The sequence below is a fragment of the Rhodamnia argentea genome, chromosome 6 (assembly GCF_020921035.1).
Source record: "Rhodamnia argentea isolate NSW1041297 chromosome 6, ASM2092103v1, whole genome shotgun sequence".
Classification (NCBI taxonomy): domain Eukaryota; kingdom Viridiplantae; phylum Streptophyta; class Magnoliopsida; order Myrtales; family Myrtaceae; genus Rhodamnia; species Rhodamnia argentea.
The window spans coordinates 24594460-24611750 of NC_063155.1; the positions used below are offsets into that span (position 1 = coordinate 24594460).

At 42.6% G+C, this 17291-nt stretch overlaps 3 protein-coding genes and 1 non-coding gene across 5 annotated transcripts; 2 read left to right on the forward strand and 2 right to left on the reverse strand.

The window, feature by feature from the left end:
* The first annotated feature begins 991 nt into the window (after nucleotides 1–991).
* On the forward strand, nucleotides 992–5407 carry LOC115749348 (3-oxoacyl-[acyl-carrier-protein] reductase 4-like). The gene is made up of 12 exons (XM_048279963.1): nucleotides 992–1387; nucleotides 2705–2847; nucleotides 2970–3023; nucleotides 3290–3370; nucleotides 3493–3538; nucleotides 3612–3706; nucleotides 3794–3826; nucleotides 3983–4117; nucleotides 4197–4290; nucleotides 4654–4736; nucleotides 4983–5099; nucleotides 5222–5407. Exons 1-11 carry the CDS (start codon nucleotides 1207–1209, stop codon nucleotides 5013–5015), a joined length of 978 nt encoding a protein of 325 aa, XP_048135920.1. The 5' UTR covers nucleotides 992–1206; the 3' UTR covers nucleotides 5016–5099; nucleotides 5222–5407.
* A 2646-nt stretch (nucleotides 5408–8053) lies between these two features.
* Nucleotides 8054–13882, reverse strand: LOC115749345 (DNA polymerase alpha subunit B). The gene is made up of 16 exons (XM_030686108.2): nucleotides 13644–13882; nucleotides 13467–13542; nucleotides 12934–13065; nucleotides 12211–12568; nucleotides 12030–12125; nucleotides 11715–11794; nucleotides 11372–11447; nucleotides 11104–11280; nucleotides 9814–9918; nucleotides 9627–9722; nucleotides 9458–9550; nucleotides 9330–9368; nucleotides 9191–9232; nucleotides 8937–9067; nucleotides 8706–8832; nucleotides 8054–8553 (listed from the first exon to the last, which is right to left on the reverse strand). The coding sequence occupies exons 1-16, from the start codon at nucleotides 13867–13869 to the stop codon at nucleotides 8395–8397; spliced, it is 2013 nt and encodes a 670-aa protein (XP_030541968.2). The 5' UTR covers nucleotides 13870–13882; the 3' UTR covers nucleotides 8054–8394.
* A 60-nt stretch (nucleotides 13883–13942) lies between these two features.
* Nucleotides 13943–14016, reverse strand: TRNAV-AAC. The gene has a single exon. It is a non-coding gene; the product is annotated as a tRNA-Val (tRNA).
* Nucleotides 14017–15255: 1239 nt separating this feature from the next.
* On the forward strand, nucleotides 15256–17180 carry LOC115749349 (mitotic spindle checkpoint protein MAD2). 2 transcript variants are annotated; one of them, XM_030686115.2, is made up of 8 exons: nucleotides 15256–15384; nucleotides 15438–15613; nucleotides 15716–15731; nucleotides 15860–15990; nucleotides 16307–16427; nucleotides 16522–16625; nucleotides 16716–16837; nucleotides 16965–17180. In XM_030686115.2, the coding sequence occupies exons 2-8, from the start codon at nucleotides 15541–15543 to the stop codon at nucleotides 17019–17021; spliced, it is 624 nt and encodes a 207-aa protein (XP_030541975.1). In that variant the 5' UTR covers nucleotides 15256–15384; nucleotides 15438–15540; the 3' UTR covers nucleotides 17022–17180. The 2 variants fall into 2 exon arrangements, with proteins under 2 accessions (XP_030541975.1, XP_030541974.1); XM_030686114.2 differs by having other exon boundaries at nucleotides 15264–15613.
* Nucleotides 17181–17291: the final 111 nt, after the last annotated feature.

Here is a 17291-nt window from a genome sequence, read left to right on the forward strand (position 1 = left end):
TTAACCCTAGTATAGTAAACTCAAAAATAAAATAAAATAAAATAAACCTCAATAAGCCCTATAGCGTGGACGACTCGCTTGATTGAAAACGCTTAACATGGTTCGCTTCAATTCACGAAATTCTCATTTCAGCGCTCACCTCTCATCTGCAGTGATTCTTCTCTCTAATTTTTCAAATCTTAAATTTTTTCTGATTGTGAAGCTGGGAGAAATTTTTACATTACTGATGTGCATGCAGCGCAAGGGACGTGAACGAAATGTGTTTTCTTCGGGACCAAAAAGCCCTCTAAAAAAGAACGACCCGTGTAGAAGCTAGTCCTAGAAAGCATTGACATTCTTTGAGGGCCTTGACATATTCGGACACTCTCTGACACTCTTTCAACACTTTTTGACGTGCGATCGACGTATGGTCAACACTCCGGACACGCCAACAATACTTGAGTCCAGTATCCCGACACGCACGGAGTCAATTTTAAGCATTTTCAATAAATTACGGGTCAAAATGTTGATTTATTAAAAAGACATATACTTAAGTCATTGATCTAGCCACACAAAAATTAATATACCCAGTTAGCCAAAAAAAAAAACTAATTGTAAATCTATAACAGAAAAAGAAAAAAAAAACTCATCCCTAATATTTTTATATATACGTGATAATTTATCATGTGTATACGAAAAATATACATTTAGTGTATAACATGTCTAAATTCTCTATTTTTTGAGAATTACGTGTTAGCGTGTCGTATTATATCGTTTCGCGTATCGCGTGTCGATGTCAATGCTACTTTTTTTTTTTTTTTTTTTTGGTCCAAGATGTCAATGCTACTTGGAGAGCTACAAGAAATTAGTGTCACGTTGCGAGTTGTTAAAGCCAAAATGATGGCGCATTTTGGAAATTTTAAGAAGCTGGCTGGATTCGTGGGGGATTTTTTCGGAATTTCGGAAAACTGCCAAATTCAGTAAAGCACCACCTGCTTTAAAGTCGCAAATTGAGACTCACCACAAAGGTGCTCTTCGTTTCCATCGCCCTCACTAACGAACAGCACTCAAGAAACTCCCAAAGCCAGCGCCATTTCTTCTCTCTCTCTCTTCTTCCTCTTCCTATAGCATCGCTCAGCGCTTTTCGCATTTCTGGCTTCGCTTTTCGCTGCGCGTCCTCCTTCTTCCTCTTCCATTCTCGCCCTCCGGAGACTCGCCGGATCTCTAATGGCCGCTTCTGCCGCTTCCGCGTCGAACGTCGTCGCCTTCGGATCATCCGGAGTTTCGGCCAAGCCGAGGCTCTCCTTCTTGCGGCAGCTGTCTACGCCCTTCGGCGGAGTCGGATCTCGTCAGCTCCGGACTTTTCCAGGTCTTCAATGCGAGTCGCGAAGCTTGTCTGCTGCTCCTGGTAATGATCGATCATGCTCTTTCGACTGCGGTGCTGTTCGTGCTTATGTGCAGTTTCGCTGCGGTTCCTTTTGATGGCGTTTGCTTAATCCTAAGTTTTCGTTATCCGCTCTGATTGATTGCTTTTTACCGGTACCTAAAGGAAACAGCTGAGGTAAAATAGGCTGTCGCACGTCAGGTGATTAGCTTCGCGCTTTCATAAAAGCAATTTCAGGGGGTGATTAGAAGTTTGGATCGATGGTGTCTGATTTTTCTGTTAATGCATTTCCAAAAGAATATACTGCTACTGCTAGTGCAAGATATTGCAAGAAGTGAGGGTTCATATGATGGTTGTTGTGGGTTAGTTGGAATTTTAGCGATAATGCCTTACAGTGCTTTTTGGTTTTGGGATTGTCTCACTGAAGCAAAGGATCAGATATTCTTCGGTTGCAACTCGCAAGTGGATTGAGATAGCTTGGGGGAAAACTATGTTACTTGCAGCGTAAATGAGTGAGCTAATGACTTGTTTTCATAGTTCAGACTAGGAAAACTTTAAGTGTCATTGTGGAACTTGAGAAGTTTGCTAGATGGAAATAAGATCCGGAGCATCGAGAAGAGTGTTACAGGAAGGCTGCTTGATCTAAGTAAATTAACTTAAATCATTGGCACTCATTATGCTGTGGTTCTCTGACAAATTGAAGATTTATGTTTCTATCTAACTAGTAGGTACTTTTGTTAGGTCCCTCTTTTAGTTTGGTGGAATGTTCACTTTTGGATGGAGTTGCTAATAGCGGATGATGAAAGGGGTCAATTGCACCAAGTAAGCAAACTGAGGACTTGATTGCACAAATCAAGTAAATCAGAGGGCTTGCTAAAAGAAATGTCTGAGGACCCAATTGCAATAATCAAACGAGTTAGGCAACCAAAAGTGAACTTAACCCTTGAGTTTTTGTATATTAGTTTCAACTTTTTGCTTATTTGCTTAGTATCTGGTAGGAGCGTCTACCCCACTCTATAATTTGCAACAGAATTAATCCACTGTGGATACAAAAACAGTTGTTTTGAGATACTTCTGGAAACTTATTAGAATAGCCTGTTTGTTTGGCTTTGATAAATTAGTATAAGATGAGAATGGAAGATTTTAGTGTCATGAGAAAAGACAAAGAAACATGCAATACCTCCTAAGGTCCACTAACAACACATATTGGAAGAGCATCAGGTAGATGGTGCATGTACCCCTACTATTGCATAGAAGTAGCGAGCCCTTTTCGAGTTTCTATAGGAGGATTGGCTGGTTATTGCTGGAGAGCAGATTTGGTGAGTATAAAGGTATATGCAGGTGTCAGAGCTCAAGTTGCCACTGCTGAAAAAGCAAGCACTGCAGATGCACAAAATGTAGATTCCCCTGTAGTTGTTGTGACTGGAGCATCTCGAGGTATTGGTAGAGCAATTGCTCTGTCATTGGGAAAAGCAGGCTGCAAGGTTCGGAAATACTTTCACTTCTTATCTGTCTTTATCTAAACTCCTTTGAGAATTTCTTTTGCCTATCATTCCTATTGCCTATTATCATTCTGAATGGTCTTCTTGTTCTCAACCTATTGTAGGTACTGGTTAATTACGCTAGGTCATCACGGGAGGCTGAGGAAGTTTCAAAGGAGGTAAATCATGCATACTGTAATAACTTCCTCCTCTTTCTGATGTATGGATGTCAATTCCTACTGATTCTTGTTCTGGTATTTTGATTTTGTGGACTGCTCTTGATAGTTCATGGAATATCAAAAGGGAAACTTCATAATCTGCTCAAAGTAAAATAATTGGATTCGATATTGCAACTGATTGGTGATTCGGTTGAGAAAGCTGCTGGCATCTTTTTTGGTTCTGAAGTCAATATTAATCTGCCTTTAACTTGCATTTGCATTTGTAGATAGAGGCATGTGGTGGTCAAGCTCTTACATTTGGAGGAGATGTTTCAAAAGAAGCTGATGTGGAAGCTATGATCAAAACTGTAAGCCAAGTTTCTCATGTTGTTTCTTCTTTGGTTTTCTTTTGGTGGGGTGGGTGCTATCTTTGCTTAATTTTGATGCTATTGTTATGACTTCTTATGCTGCATGGTTGTTTCATGTGCAGGCTGTTGATGCATGGGGAACGATTGATGTTTTAATAAACAATGCAGGTGACTGGTAGCTGTCAATATGGAATTATTGATCTATGTGTTAATTGCTATATAACATGCATCATGCTTTCAGGAATTACTCGGGATGGCTTGTTAATGAGAATGAAGATATCTCAGTGGCAAGATGTTATCGATCTTAATCTTACTGGTGTATTCCTGTGCACTCAGGTATGTGTTCCAATTTTTCCTTTTAAATCAGAGAAAAAAAGTTTACGGTTCCTCTAATACAGAACTGAGAACCTGTATGGTATGCAGGCGGCAGCTAAAATCATGATGAAGAAGAAAAAGGTAACACGGCATTTCCATCTTTGAATTCTTTGTTATGCTGAGTTTTAGCACATTAGTTATGCTTAATTTCTATGACCCAGCGTTTAAGTACAGTAAAGTTGACGTGCTTCAATGAGGTTATATTTGTCCAATCCCATTCAAAAATCTGTTTTGCAGGGAAGGATAGTCAATATAGCATCCGTTGTTGGTCTGGTTGGTAATGTCGGGCAGGCCAACTACAGTGCCGCTAAAGCAGGGGTTATTGGTCTAACAAAAAGTGTTGCCAAAGAATATGCTAGCAGAAACATAAACGTCAGTTTTCCATCTTGTTTACCATATTAAACTACTTCCATTGGGTACTTCTGTTTGCATCTAACGGGAAATGTTCTAGGTTAATGCTGTAGCTCCAGGATTCATTGCATCTGATATGACTGCGAAACTTGGGGAAGATATGGAGAAGAAAATCTTGGAGACAATTCCTTTAGGTGAGATATGCAAAGAGACCGTCTGTTGCGTAAGGTCGACACATGTTATTTGTTTAGGCATTTTCTTTAGGTGAGACAATTCGATAGACTTCATAATAAGTGGCTCTGATTTGCTTTTGAGTCAATCCGGTTGCCTGCTGGTTATTGCTGTAAAAAGGACCTACTTACTTTTTTCAGCTTGATACAGCAGCTCATCATACTTGTTAAGGCCTTCAGGAGTTCAACAAAGATGATGAACTCTTCATTCACCATCTTCTGATCATTAATAAAAACAACATGCTAATGAATACAAGGATCCGAGGGATCGAGATAACGTGTTGGGATATTTAAGGCTGATAGTGATCGTGTCTGTTGCATATCCAGGGAGGTACGGTCAGCCAGAAGAAGTAGCTGGACTTGTGGAATTCCTGGCCATCAATCCTGCAGCCAGTTACATCACTGGACAGGTAAAGTCTAATATTTGCATGTTTTTCTTAGGTGCAAGCTTTAAGCGTAGGTATGGCTTGTTGTAGAAAGCTAAAACGCGCATAATCTGTATTGGCTTTAAATTTTTAGGTTTGGTGTGATGGTGTTTGATATTTAGCGTCTCTTAGGAGGGCCTGATCTAATGTTTTATCGTTGCTGTCATCTCTCGTTTTCTTTTATGCACATAAGTTCTCAGCTAGATATTTACTTTTCCCCCCCATTTGCAGGTGTTCACAATCGATGGCGGAATGGTAATGTAGATCACTGATATTGCCTTTCGATGTAGTCCAAACAAAGCTTTGAGTTTAAGAATGCCTCCAGGATGCAATGAGAATTTGCCATGCTTCATAGTAACAGCAGCCTCAGATAGTTTTGGCGATTAGGACAAAGACAATAAAAGGATTAACACAGTGCCCTTTTAGAATAGCAGAGAAGAGTGTCACCAAGACGAGAGTTGTCTAGACAACAATACATTTCGGGGTGGAATCATTCAGAACTCGTGGCTAAAGTGGAGCTTTGCTAATTGCTATGTATTTCCTGTTGATTCTCATTTTTTTTTTTAAATTTGTGTTTTTCGTTTTCACATCCAAATATAGTATTATTTCACACGGATCTGAAACATCATTTGACTAAATTCCAGTTGACTTTCGTTGTATCCGTTGCCTCTTCGGCTTGTGCTTCATGATGAGACCCAGTTCACCACGGGCAAGCAAAGTGGCCAAAATCATTGGCGACAATGCGACCGCTCCTTGGAACATTTTTGCACTATGGTCTGGGCGAATGATTGTTTGAGAGAGAGTTTTACCGGAGACCAACCGTACAGGCTAGTGAAGCGTTCGTTTCACGATGGATTGGTTACTTGTATGTAATGACGAAAGTCTTTGATCATCTTGACTAACGAATCTTATCGTTCTCTGAGTACCCTAATAGAAAGAAAAAGGGACTTGCCCGGTATGCAGATTTTCAAACTGACAGATTAAGACAGGAGGGGACAGGATCCTTTCTCATCCTTTTATATGATTCACTTTCTTATCAGACCAAACTATGCATTGCCAGATGGGTAAAGACTAGTAAAGTCATCTTTACGAAAACAAAGTAAGCCAAACATTTGGATTGACTGCTTAGGAAACAAAATTGCCGTTTCTCAGGTTGCAGAAATCGAGTGTGGTTATCTGCATACAGACAGACGAATGTGTTTAATATTGTGTAAAGTCCGAGGGTCTTGTTCGCGCTAAAGTCGTGATTCTAAATATCGATCGTTGGTGGCCAGAAATACAAAAAAGGGAAGCAAAGTTAAACTTGTGTAGGAAAAATTGGGTGTTAAAAAATAATGTTTCGGGTGGGCCAGACCAAGATTATTGGAGGTTTGATTTAACCTAGGCCTAGGATGAGTGCATCATCAGAATATCCGATGAAGGCCTCAGGAATATATCGTATTACAGAGTCTAACTAGTGACGTGCATCGTCGCCCGTCTGTGGCCAATAAGCGAAGGGCGCTCTCAACCTCTCGGAAACCCCTTCATCCCCCTCCTCGCCACGTCAACTGGGGATGAAAGTTGGTGACTCCCAATTCGAAAGCCACACGAGATTTACCCGATAAGTAAATTTTCATTCGTGCCCGCAATCTTTTTGTGTACGATTTAACTGAACATATTGAAGGATTGTCACGCCAAATGTTTTGTCCATCGGGTGCTCTTAAAGGAGGAGTTCTCGCATAGACTCAGTTTTTACTTTGTATGAATGACGTGCGCTGACGTCATCAGAGTGGGTAAACCGCGAGTCACAATTAGGGCCCAAGAAGACCCAAAGAGCGAGTAAAGCGAGTGAAAACCGAATAAGACGAAAGTACCACGCCGTCCAAATATCCGATTCCCCAAAATTCCGATCCCGACGTCGTCACTCGGCAACGACGAAACCACCTTCCTTCCTTCGACGCTCCTTCATTCAGACACAGCCGAAACTTCCACGCCATTCCAAAAACCACAATCTTCAGCAACAAAACACTCCCCCAACTTCGGGTCCAACCTCCCATTCCATTTCTTCTTCTTCTTCCTCCTCCTCCCACTTCTGCTTCTCAGGTCAACGCCTGCAAAACACACGCGGACTCTCTCTCTCTCGTGTCATGGAATTATTAGCAGCAATTTCTCCCTGGGCGACGCTCCAGACCTTCTTCCTCGCATTCCTCCTGGTCTACCTCTTCAGCTACTTCCTCCTCTTCGGCCGCTGGGGCTCGCGGGGCCGCCCCTTCGCCTCCAGCTGCTTCACCTCCCTCGTCCACGGCACCCCGGCCGCGGTCACAGCCGCGATCGCCACCCGCGGTTCGCCGCCGTGGCACCGGGCCGCCTACTCCTCCCCAAACACGCCCCTCCATGACGCCGTCCTCGAGTTCAGCGTCGCCTACTTCCTCATCGACCTCATCCACTACCTCGTCTTCTTCCCCAACGACGTCCTCTTCATCGTCCACCACCTCGTCACCCTCTTCGTCCTCCTCACCTGCCGCTACGTCGTCGCCCACGGCGCCCACGCGATCCTCCTCCTCCTCATCCTCGCCGAGGTCACCAGCCCCTGCCAGAACACCTGGAGCCTCGCCAAGGCCCGGAAAGCCGAGGCGCCCTTTGCCAGGCGGTTCTTCCGCTTCATATCCCCGATCTTCTTCGCCTTCTACACGGTGGTGCGGGGCGTGGTCGCGCCAGCCTACCTGTGCGACCTGGTCATGTACTACTCGATGGAGGATGTGGAGGATTCGATACCCAAGTGGGCTTGGGTGTCTTGGGTTGTGATCATGGGGAGTGGGATTTTGGTGAGCTTGCTCTGGATCCTGAATAACTGGAAAAACTGGTTCCGGGATCAGTGGAGCTTCGATGCGCAGAAAAAGGATGGGTAAGAAGGCTGGGAGTCTTGATGTTCTTCTGAGTACATACAAGATTGAATGGGGTTTCGGATAGGATTAATTGGAAATCAAGAAGTGTACATGTACACAACGCGTCAGGATTGTCGTTAATGCTGTAATTACTTAGTTTCTCCAATTGAATTTTACAAGAATTAGACATGGGGTTAGTCACAAGTCAGTCTGTGGATTGCGAATTTCTTTTTAAGACTGCTCTTTGGTGTTCCAGTAAGGAGTAGTCACGGTGCCGAAGGGCAGCTGTACATGTTTAAACAGCATTTCTCTCTTGTTTGCAATTGATTAATTCGAAGATTTCTACGTTTTGCAAAGTAGGGTTGAATTTGATATCTGCTATGATCCAGTCACTGATTTTCTCATCTAAGTGGCTTTAAGTATTTACCCAAATTATAATGACATGCACAGGCAGAGGAATGGAAGAGTTAAAAACGAACTTGCAGTAATCATCAGGAAATAAAAGAAACTTGCTGTTAAAAGCTACATAAGATTGGCATCATCTCTGACATGGGAACGAACCTGGTATGTCTATGCCCACCTCCATCCAATTGCTGTGTCCCTCTTCTTCTGCTCTAGCGCTGGGTTCCATATCTACCGCACAAGTTCAAGGAGTTCAGAAAGCCCAGCTCACCGGAAGGGGGTATTTCAAGCCATAAATTTACCATGCTTACACCTGCAGCTTCCTCTTATACGATCTTGGAGTTGTGTTAAAAGCAACAGTTCTCCTGATGAGAAGATTAAATCCCGATGACAGAAGCACTTGCACTGTCAGGAGTTCCTCGGTAATTGAGCTCCACAAATGTCCCTCCACCTTCACCCTTCGCTAATCTTCCCGGATTTATGCAAATGCACTTCGCCTGCGGTTCTCCTTCAATCCTTCCACCCAGAGGCACCACCTAAGAGCGTTAACCTTATCATTTTCACTTCTAAACAACGGATACGTGTAAACTAATATTCATCTCATATAGAATATCAACATTGAAATTTGAAAGGAACAGCTTGTTGAGATCTTCCAGTGAGAACACTGGAATAAGCAAGGATAGGTCACCTTAACAAAGTACTTCATGTCCGAAGGAAGGATGAGGACATTTGGAACCAAAGAGAAATGAAGAGCTTCTGGAGCAAGTGAAAGATCCAAAGGAATGCCTTCTGCTGGTGGAAATAGAGGATAGAAGCTGCCCAAAAGATATCACAAGTTATTGATATGCACAACCAACCTAAAATTACATTTTTAGTCTAGGAAAGCTTTTGAGAAAACTTCTCGCTTTTCAGTTGGTACCTGCGCTGACTAAGAATGTGGTATGCCAGTCTACTCATTCGATCACTTGGTATGCCATCTTTTGGATTTCTTGACGTCTCCTCTCCACTAAGCTGTTTCAGGACGTCCACAGTGCAACACCCTACCTTGACCTAAAATGTCAAATTGTTAAGGTACAGCCTCTGGTACATATCTTAAAGCATCTAAAACCCACAGCTACAGGCATCAACTGCGACTATGAACAATCTTTCCATCATTGACGGTTCAGTATTCACCTCATTTGCTTCGAAAGTCCCTGGATTTGTAAGACTGGTGATCTGGGATAAAGAACCAATTTACATGAGAGAATGAACACAAATTGTCAAGCATAGATCCTCATATGGTTGTACCATAAATGAGCTTCTGAAAATGTACCTGATGCTTGATACCCAAAGGCAAAATATCAAAGCCAGGCTGCAAACACAGGGGCAGGTAATTTAGAAGAGAAACAAACGAAGAAGACAAGCTATAGCCAATCAACACTTCAGTATGCCGATAATCACCTGAGGGAAAACAAAGTCATGGTTGGCATCCCGTATGGATGGCACAAGAACTACACGGGCAGCATCACCCAGATACTCCACGTAATCCTGCAACTGAAGGATGAAATGCCAAGGTGAGATAAAAAGGAACAATGAACATTCAAGCTCCATCAGTCCTTTTGCTAAGTACCTTTCCTACGATTCCCTGGTGAAATATGTCATCAAAGGTCATGTCAATACTTCCTCTCCTAACCTCAGGGTGTTCCGCATCAACAAATGGCCCGAGCTGAAATAAATCGAGCTCAATCAAAACATGATTTTGCCTATCCTTTTTCCCTATTGAAGTGGAATTTTTTACACATTAACAGTTAACTCACCAGTACAAGCAACTGGGGCATCTTTCTTCTTGCATACGCAAGCAGCTCGGTAAGAGGCTCAAAGAACAAATTGTCTGTCGTAGTAAAAGGACCTGCTGCAATAATCTGTTCAAATAACATAAGCATCATTGATTAGCTACAAAATTAAACAGCACTCTTAGCCTGCCAAGCATATCCATTGTTAAGCAGTTTATGTGACTCTAACAACTCGAAAGTTCAACTTGTGAGAGTGATCTGTCGGCAATTTCCATGTGGGATGGAGGGCTGCAATCTAGCAGAAACAAGTGCCCTTCCTTTGATGAGCAAAAAGGGTTGGCTTGAAGGGCAAGGGAGTGTGGTAACCCCTGCAACTCAAATGCTTGTTCATTCCTGTTGAACAGCATTTCAGTGGAATTGCCTAAAACAGCACATTCTTCCTTTGCTTTGCACAGTGGAAAACTTTGACTATGATTGCATCACGCACTGGTAGCCTAGAAATTCCACAAGTGATGGCACATCATTATGGATGACAATGCCAAAAGGTATCGTCACCATTTGCAATGTAAAAGAGATGGTTTTGGCGTTTCCGCCTCCTTTCCAAAGGGAGCTCTTTCACTATCAATATTATCCCATGATGAGGAAAGTATGCAGGTAAGAAGTTTCTCCTCAAACCAAAATAGCTTTCCCAGGTAAGTTGTTAAGCACCTAAGCTAGCAAGATGCGCCAATTCCCTTGTTCTTTTAGTAACAAGCATAGTGAGTTCAACACTGCTTTGATAGATGGCATGTGCATGAATTGAAAAGTAGAATTACTTGTCTTTTCTTCCTGATGTGATTGGATAGATGTGTCTGAGGTCATAATGCAATTTTCAGTACACCAGAACCATATCCTTTATAAGATTCATATACTCAAGTTCTGCTTTTATATTTTCCAGCTCATAGCTAATTTGGTCTCCAGTCCCCTTTTTATTATGACCTCACTTCTACCAGAAAGCCCATATCTTCTTGCGAGAGAAGATCGCATGGAACGTGCTATCAAATCCAATCTATGCCACTCTTATCTTTCCGATTTAACATTTAAGTCGAAGATTTCAGACTTTCTCAATGCATGATTACAAGTCATTCCAAGTAATTCTTTTCTTTGTTTCACCATGTAGTCCAAAGCGCTAGGACTGTGGATATGGTAGTGCTTCAGGTGGAGATTTAAAATGCACAAAAAAGGAGATAAAAGAAATACAAGCAGAAGAAATGTCAAATGGCACCAGATGATCAAGATATTAAGATAGATATGAAAAACTCCCAATTTACGCACCACTGAGAGTTCTTGGGATGAAGAAGCTGGATCAGTGGATGCAATTTCCTGTTCTAGAGCTTGCTTCTTTGCCGGAGGAGGAAACACATCAGCCAAAGCATTCACAGGGACAGATTCTATTATTTTGGATGCAATTAGACAGTGTCCGCTAGGATTGTTGCCTTCAACTCCTACTATCTGTCAAAAATGAGGAGGTCCTTGATTTATGCAACAAACATACACTGAAATGGTATTGCTTACATCTATACGCTGTTTCTTTCCCTCCTACCTGGCCCGGGAAAATGGAAAACTGGCCCAATCTCTGTAAGTCCAGGCGGACACATTGCCCACTGGAGTGCTCAACGCTGTCACGGATATTCAGCGAGAAACAACAATTCATTATGATACCAAAGAGATCACTCAAAGCATACTTAAACCAATGGAAGAGCATCATAACTGGATAAGGAATGCCCTACATCTTACAGCCCCTTGAGACCATGAGCTTAACAGATCTGAACTAAACTACTTCTCTAATTATTCTTTTATTGAAGAAAGGCAGCATAAATTAACTTCCTGTCAGAGTACTGATAAGATACTGCTTCAGATAAGTAGGATAATTCAAACTGTAATACCTGCTTTGCAACAGGATGGACTTATCATTCAAGTGGCCTTCTCCGTCGCAACAGATCATGCCAACAGAAAATATGCTTTTCTGAGACCAGAGAATACTATCAATGCATTGTAAAAAAGAGAGAAAAGAAATCGAGAGACGGGCAGTAATAGCCATTATCAACATCTATATAGGCTAAAAAAATCAGTAGTTCACATCAACTGTGAACCAATAAATATGGACCATTTTTTTTGGACCAAAAAAAAAAAAATATGGACCATTTTTGTCTTATGAATACAAATGGAAAGAGGGGAAGTTTTCTGGGAAGCCAAATCACCTGTGAAGCAAGAGTTGGATCTACTGGTTCCTCGTAGAGGCCAGAAGCAACAAGAGCACTTTCATGTCTTTTAATACGGTTTTCAAGTGCGTTAAACTGCATTACAAGAATGGAAATGGTCAGTTGTATAGAATGAATGGAGACTTGGGAGTGGTTTCATGCCATGAAAAATAGTACTAACTCTGTCTTCAGTTCTATCATACATAAATCTGCAACCAGGTTCTGGCTTTGTTCCATTAATTGCCAAGGAACATCTCTTGTGAGGTTGTACTTTCTTGATAAAATCATCCTCCGAACTCTCAACATCGTGTTCCATTTTCCCATTTTCTCCCCCCGACTGGCGATTAATGCTGAATCTCACAACAAACTTTTCTGTTCGTTGCCCAAAAGGCGTGATAAGTGTTGATGCTTTCCCAGAAGAATAAGCCTTCCCACTTGTTTGATGCATTGGATCAGACTGCTCGGGAGAGAGATTGGATCTATGTGTTGGAGTGCCGATGTCATCTTCTTTTGAATATTCATCTTCATTATTCAAAATCCTGCATGTAAGGAATGTCACGAGCAAATTTGCAAAACAGAGAAAAGTATTTCGACAACAACAGTACTAGATAAGAGTGCAGGGAGCAGCATCAAGCCAAAAAAAAAATGTGATCAACTGAAATTAGCTAAGTACAATTTCTCTGATCCTCCTCTGACAAGAAATGAGATGCTGACCCTACATCACCAAGCCCTTTTACTACAGAAACCAAAATGAAATCAATATTAATATTCCCCAGGAACTCTCAGTCTAAAAGATTTCCCTCATGCCATTGCTTCAATGTAAGATCTTGACATTTGCTCACAATAGGTCATCATCCGATGAGTCATCGGGAAAAAGATAACAAAAAGCCTAAACAAAGCTCACATGTCCACATCTTTGCTCGAGTAAACATGCAAATTCGGCTCCTCCTTGATAACTGCCTCTTTGACCTCATTTTGCAGGTGAAGCAAAAACCCGTCCATTTCAGCATTTTGCACCGTCGACTCGGTAAGTAGCCTGCCATGTGATTCAAGAGCCACACCGCTTAAGAAACAGAATTCACAAAACTCCAACACGAATCAGTATTCAGTAAGATACAGCATGCTCCCCAAGATATTGTAACACTCGAGCTGATAACCGTGGCTAGGATGACGGGTCAATCAAACAACGAAGAAGACAGAGACCCCAGCCAACTGAGCCGGAGCCGGAGCCGGAGAAAACGAGCACGCTTATTAGGTAAACAACAGACGACGACAATTAGCTCTGGTCTAATCGATATTGCCCTTTGCCAGAGCTCTCTATCTGAGGGTTAAAAGAGGGGGAAAAGAGAAAGAAAAACCTCAAGCAAAACTGCTTCACTTGCTAGATCCGTTTAGTTACAGTGACAGAGGAAGCGATGGAAATTGACGAGAGTATACCTGTTGAGGTAGTAAACGTCCCAGCTCGATACAAGATCCGACGGGCTGAGCTTGTAATTGATGCAGAACGTGAAGCCTGATCAAGCGAGATCGAATCTGTCAGCGCCAGATTTTGAACGCAAGTCTCGAACAGATCGCAGCGGTAAATGCGTCGAATAGGAAGTCAAAAGGTCTTACATTTGCGGAGTACCTCCTCTTCTTCCGCTTCGTCGAGCGTGAAGCCGCTCTCGTTGAACATGGCTTTGATTTCCTCCTCCATCGCCCTCTCTCTCTCTCGCCCGCGCGCGCGCTCGCAGTTTCTCTCTCTAGGGTTTACGCAGAGATTTGGCGGGAAAGGAGCTGTGGGAGTTCGTATGTAGCGGGCGGGGGGCGAGATGTGGGAGGGTCTGACTGCAATTCCCATTATGTCCTTGGAAGAGAGGGGATGTCGTTTAGACGTAGCTAAGGAAGCTAAAAAAAAAAAGACGTAAGAATAGTGGCGTCGCCCGGACTCGAACCGGAGACCTTCAGTGTGTTAGACTGACGTGATAACCAACTACACCACGACACCTTGTCGTGCGAGTTTCTATGTCATTCTTATGTATCACCAGACTAATTTTGCGGCTCCATTTCCTTATTTCTTGCTTGTCCTAAAAAAATATGTGCTTTAAGCCTGGGAAAGGAGAAAAGGGAAAATGAAGATCCTTTCTCAACCATGAGGATACCCAGGATGCATTTTGTCATGATCCAGGACACGGCGTCTCGATTCTAATTATGTTTCATTTTCTACCTCCTCCTTAAGAATGTGTACATGTAAATTTAGAAGACAAACAATTTTCCCTTGTTATCTACTCCGAACACGTCACGCGTTGAGCTCGTTAATTGGAATGGAAACGAGTTTAAGATATTCCGCCATTTTAGTATGCCCGTCATAAAGAGTAAGAGCTAAATGCAATACCGGATTATGGGTCGCAAAATGATTGTACATGCCAAATTTTCATTAATAGGTATTGCTTGTTTGAACATCATAAAGTCGTTATAAGTAGTAAACACCATAGTAAATTAAACAGCGTACCCTGATCATCTAGTGAATTGCAACAACTCTCACAATCAAGTTACGGATGGAGCAAAGCAAGATCAAACTTATTCGAAATTTTTTCGGTCGAATCCCTTCGATACCAAATCAAGTCGGACCCAACCGACGTTGTCTTTGGCTTGCGGTGGACATCCACGTTGATAGAATTATATCTACATCGCTTTTGATAGTTTCACAAGTGAGTAACATTAAACATGAGTTTCCCAAGGCAATTGGAACACTCGAATATGCCAAAGGCATCCAAAGATGCATTAGCAATCCCCGTCATACTCCGACGCTACTGTCATTGGCTAAATTTTTCCGCGTTGGCATCTAAGCTCCATATTGCCTAAATTACATCCCCATCTAATTCTCGAGTTGTTTTCAACGGCCACGTCAGTTGGATTTTGCCAAATTTGACGTTGGAGGGACTTAATTGGGAAATTCATGAAAGGGGAAAAGGACTTAATTGGAAAAATCGAAAGTGGAGAGATTTGATCAGATAAAACGTGAAAGTGGGGGATGGAAAGTATAATTTATCTTAATTTTAAAAAAAAGCTCTGAATAAATAATTTTTTTTCTCTGCGCCCTAATTCAGGGAACCAAGTGCATCCCAGCCGTTCATTTCGGGGGCGTCGTGGGCAGTAATATTCTCAAATCGAGCGGGGGGAAATGGAAAACGACCCGTTGAAGGAGCACTTTGAAAGGAGGGAAGGACCAGACAAGCAGAGAAGTAGCCGTTATCCTCTCACTGCAGTATATCATTCGCTCCTCTTGATTGATTACGCTCCAAGCCCTAAAGAAAAGAATAAGAGCAAATCTTCCCAGACATCTCCGCGCAAACCAGCCATTTCGCAGTCCCTTCTTACTCGCTCGCGCTCTTTCCACGGCCGATTCGGCCATTTCTCCCCCTTTGGAACCTGCTGTTGCGCTGTCCGGTTGGTCGGGTGTTCAATTCTGTCCGCGGATTTTTGCCGAAACCGGCCCGATTCGAACCGTAGAGGGACGAACTCATTTAGCATGGCTTCGAAAACCGTCGCCAAGGATATCATCACTCTGCGCGGCTCGGCAGCGATCGTCTGCGAGTTCTTCGGTTCGTCGCCGTCCTCGGTTTCTATTTCGAGATCCATTCGTTGTTTTTTGCTGAAACCTTTCCACTGATTTCGTGGGTCTGCTTCTGGTTCTTCGTTTTCAGGTTATGCTGCAAACAGGTAAGAAAATGGACTCTGGCGGTTTGCTTGTGTATGATCCCTTTTGCGTTGTAGAGTGTGGACCTAATTTGGTTTATCGACCGAGAATTGAGTAAAGGAGAAAACATTTTGGGGGTTTGATTTGTCAGTATTCTGTACAATCGGGGGGTGTATCCGGAGGAGAGTTTCGCGAAGGTGAAGAAGTACGGGCTTCCGTTGCTGCTTACTCAGGATGAAGGTGTCAAGTCCTTCATTGCCAACTTAAATGCTCAGCTTTCTGGTAAGAAAAGATTTTAACTTTTGCAACTTTAATAGTTCCCCATTGCTGTTCTGCTTGCTTCTGTAGACAATGCAGAGTTGGGGAATGTGTAAAGATTGATTTTTGCACTCATTGGGCGGCGAAAAGAGGAGTGTTTGACTGTGAGTTTTTGAATGGTTTGACCTCGGGGCTTGATTTGTTCCGTTAATAAGGCGTATTCTATGTGTCAAACTCACCAGCCAAACACAACAAAAGGAGAACTTATGTTTAGTTTTACTTGTAATGATGTCTGCTACAATTATCTGTTGAGCCTGAATGTCAAATTTTTGCTCAAAAGAATGGTTGGAAGCTGGTAAACTGCAAAGGGTTGTTCTTGTTATAATGAGCAAGGCCACTGGTGAGGTCTTAGAGAGGTGGAACTTCAGCATCGAGACTGATGGCGAGGTCGTCGAGAAGGGGTAACTTAAATCAAGTTAGCTTTCTGCTTTTTTCTTTGTTAACCTTTGGGGTTGTTGTCCCTGAGCACGCGGCATTGTTATGCTTTGATTACAGAGTGTCGAGAGAAAAGAGTGACAAAGAGATCATGAGGGAGATTCAAGCAATTATGCGCCAGATTGCTTCGAGCATCACTTACTTGCCGTGCCTTGATGAACCCTGTAAGGAGGAGATCCCTCCGGCGAACATTTTGGTAATATAGTTCACACGCGCTCGCTTGATTTAGAAATTTTCTTTGCTCATCTTTGTAGGTGTATTTGATGTGTTAGCATACACTGATAAGGACGTGGCAGTCCCATTCACGTGGATCGAAAGCGACCCTAAGTTGATTGCCAATCCACAGATGGTTAAGTTGCATTCTTTTGACACGAAGGTACGTTGGACATGGACTTCTGTTCTTTTTTATCTTTTCAAGTTGGTGTTGTGACCCTTCAGCAGCAAGCTATTATCGTCGGTTCTTCAGCCCTTGTGATGTCTTGTGTCTTTCTGATGTTATGCAGATACACAAGGTGGACACACTCGTATCATACAAGAACGATGAATGGGATGAGCAGTAATTTCCCCAGTGTCTTAAACTGGATATCGTGAATCTTTTATTCACATTTTGTACGATTTGAATGGAATGACCCGAGAAACAATGTGCTAAGTTACTACAAATTCTGTCATTTTTGTTAATGCATCCCGAGAACTATGGCAATGGAACTCCTTTGTCTGTCTCTCGAAAGGTAGAATTCACAAAGGGCACAAAGAAATTCTCAGAGAAAAGCCAAACGATCGACTTTTTCTCTCCGAGTTGCCAGTTATGTCAACAGCATTTCGGTAATCCA

What these genes read in the sequence shown, in the direction of transcription:
- LOC115749348 (XM_048279963.1), top strand. Translation starts at nt 1,207, where the DNA reads ATGGCCGCTTCTGCCGCTTCCGCGTCGAACGTCGTCGCCTTCGGATCA. An exon ending in CTGAGGAAGTTTCAAAGGAG is followed by an intron (nt 3,024 to 3,289) that starts GTAAATCATGCA and finishes TTGCATTTGTAG; the next exon opens with ATAGAGGCATGTGGTGGTCA. An exon ending in CTTGGAGACAATTCCTTTAG is followed by an intron (nt 4,291 to 4,653) that starts GTGAGATATGCA and finishes TTGCATATCCAG; the next exon opens with GGAGGTACGGTCAGCCAGAA.
- LOC115749345 (XM_030686108.2), bottom strand. Translation starts at nt 13,869, where the DNA reads ATGGGAATTGCAGTCAGACCCTCCCACATCTCGCCCCCCGCCCGCTAC. An exon ending in ATCCAACTCTTGCTTCACAG is followed by an intron (nt 11,795 to 12,029) that starts GTGATTTGGCTT and finishes CTCTGGTCTCAG; the next exon opens with AAAAGCATATTTTCTGTTGG. An exon ending in TCCATCCTGTTGCAAAGCAG is followed by an intron (nt 11,448 to 11,714) that starts GTATTACAGTTT and finishes TATCCGTGACAG; the next exon opens with CGTTGAGCACTCCAGTGGGC.
- LOC115749349 (XM_030686115.2), top strand. Translation starts at nt 15,541, where the DNA reads ATGGCTTCGAAAACCGTCGCCAAGGATATCATCACTCTGCGCGGCTCG. An exon ending in CTTAAATGCTCAGCTTTCTG is followed by an intron (nt 15,991 to 16,306) that starts GTAAGAAAAGAT and finishes TTTGCTCAAAAG; the next exon opens with AATGGTTGGAAGCTGGTAAA. An exon ending in TGCATTCTTTTGACACGAAG is followed by an intron (nt 16,838 to 16,964) that starts GTACGTTGGACA and finishes GATGTTATGCAG; the next exon opens with ATACACAAGGTGGACACACT.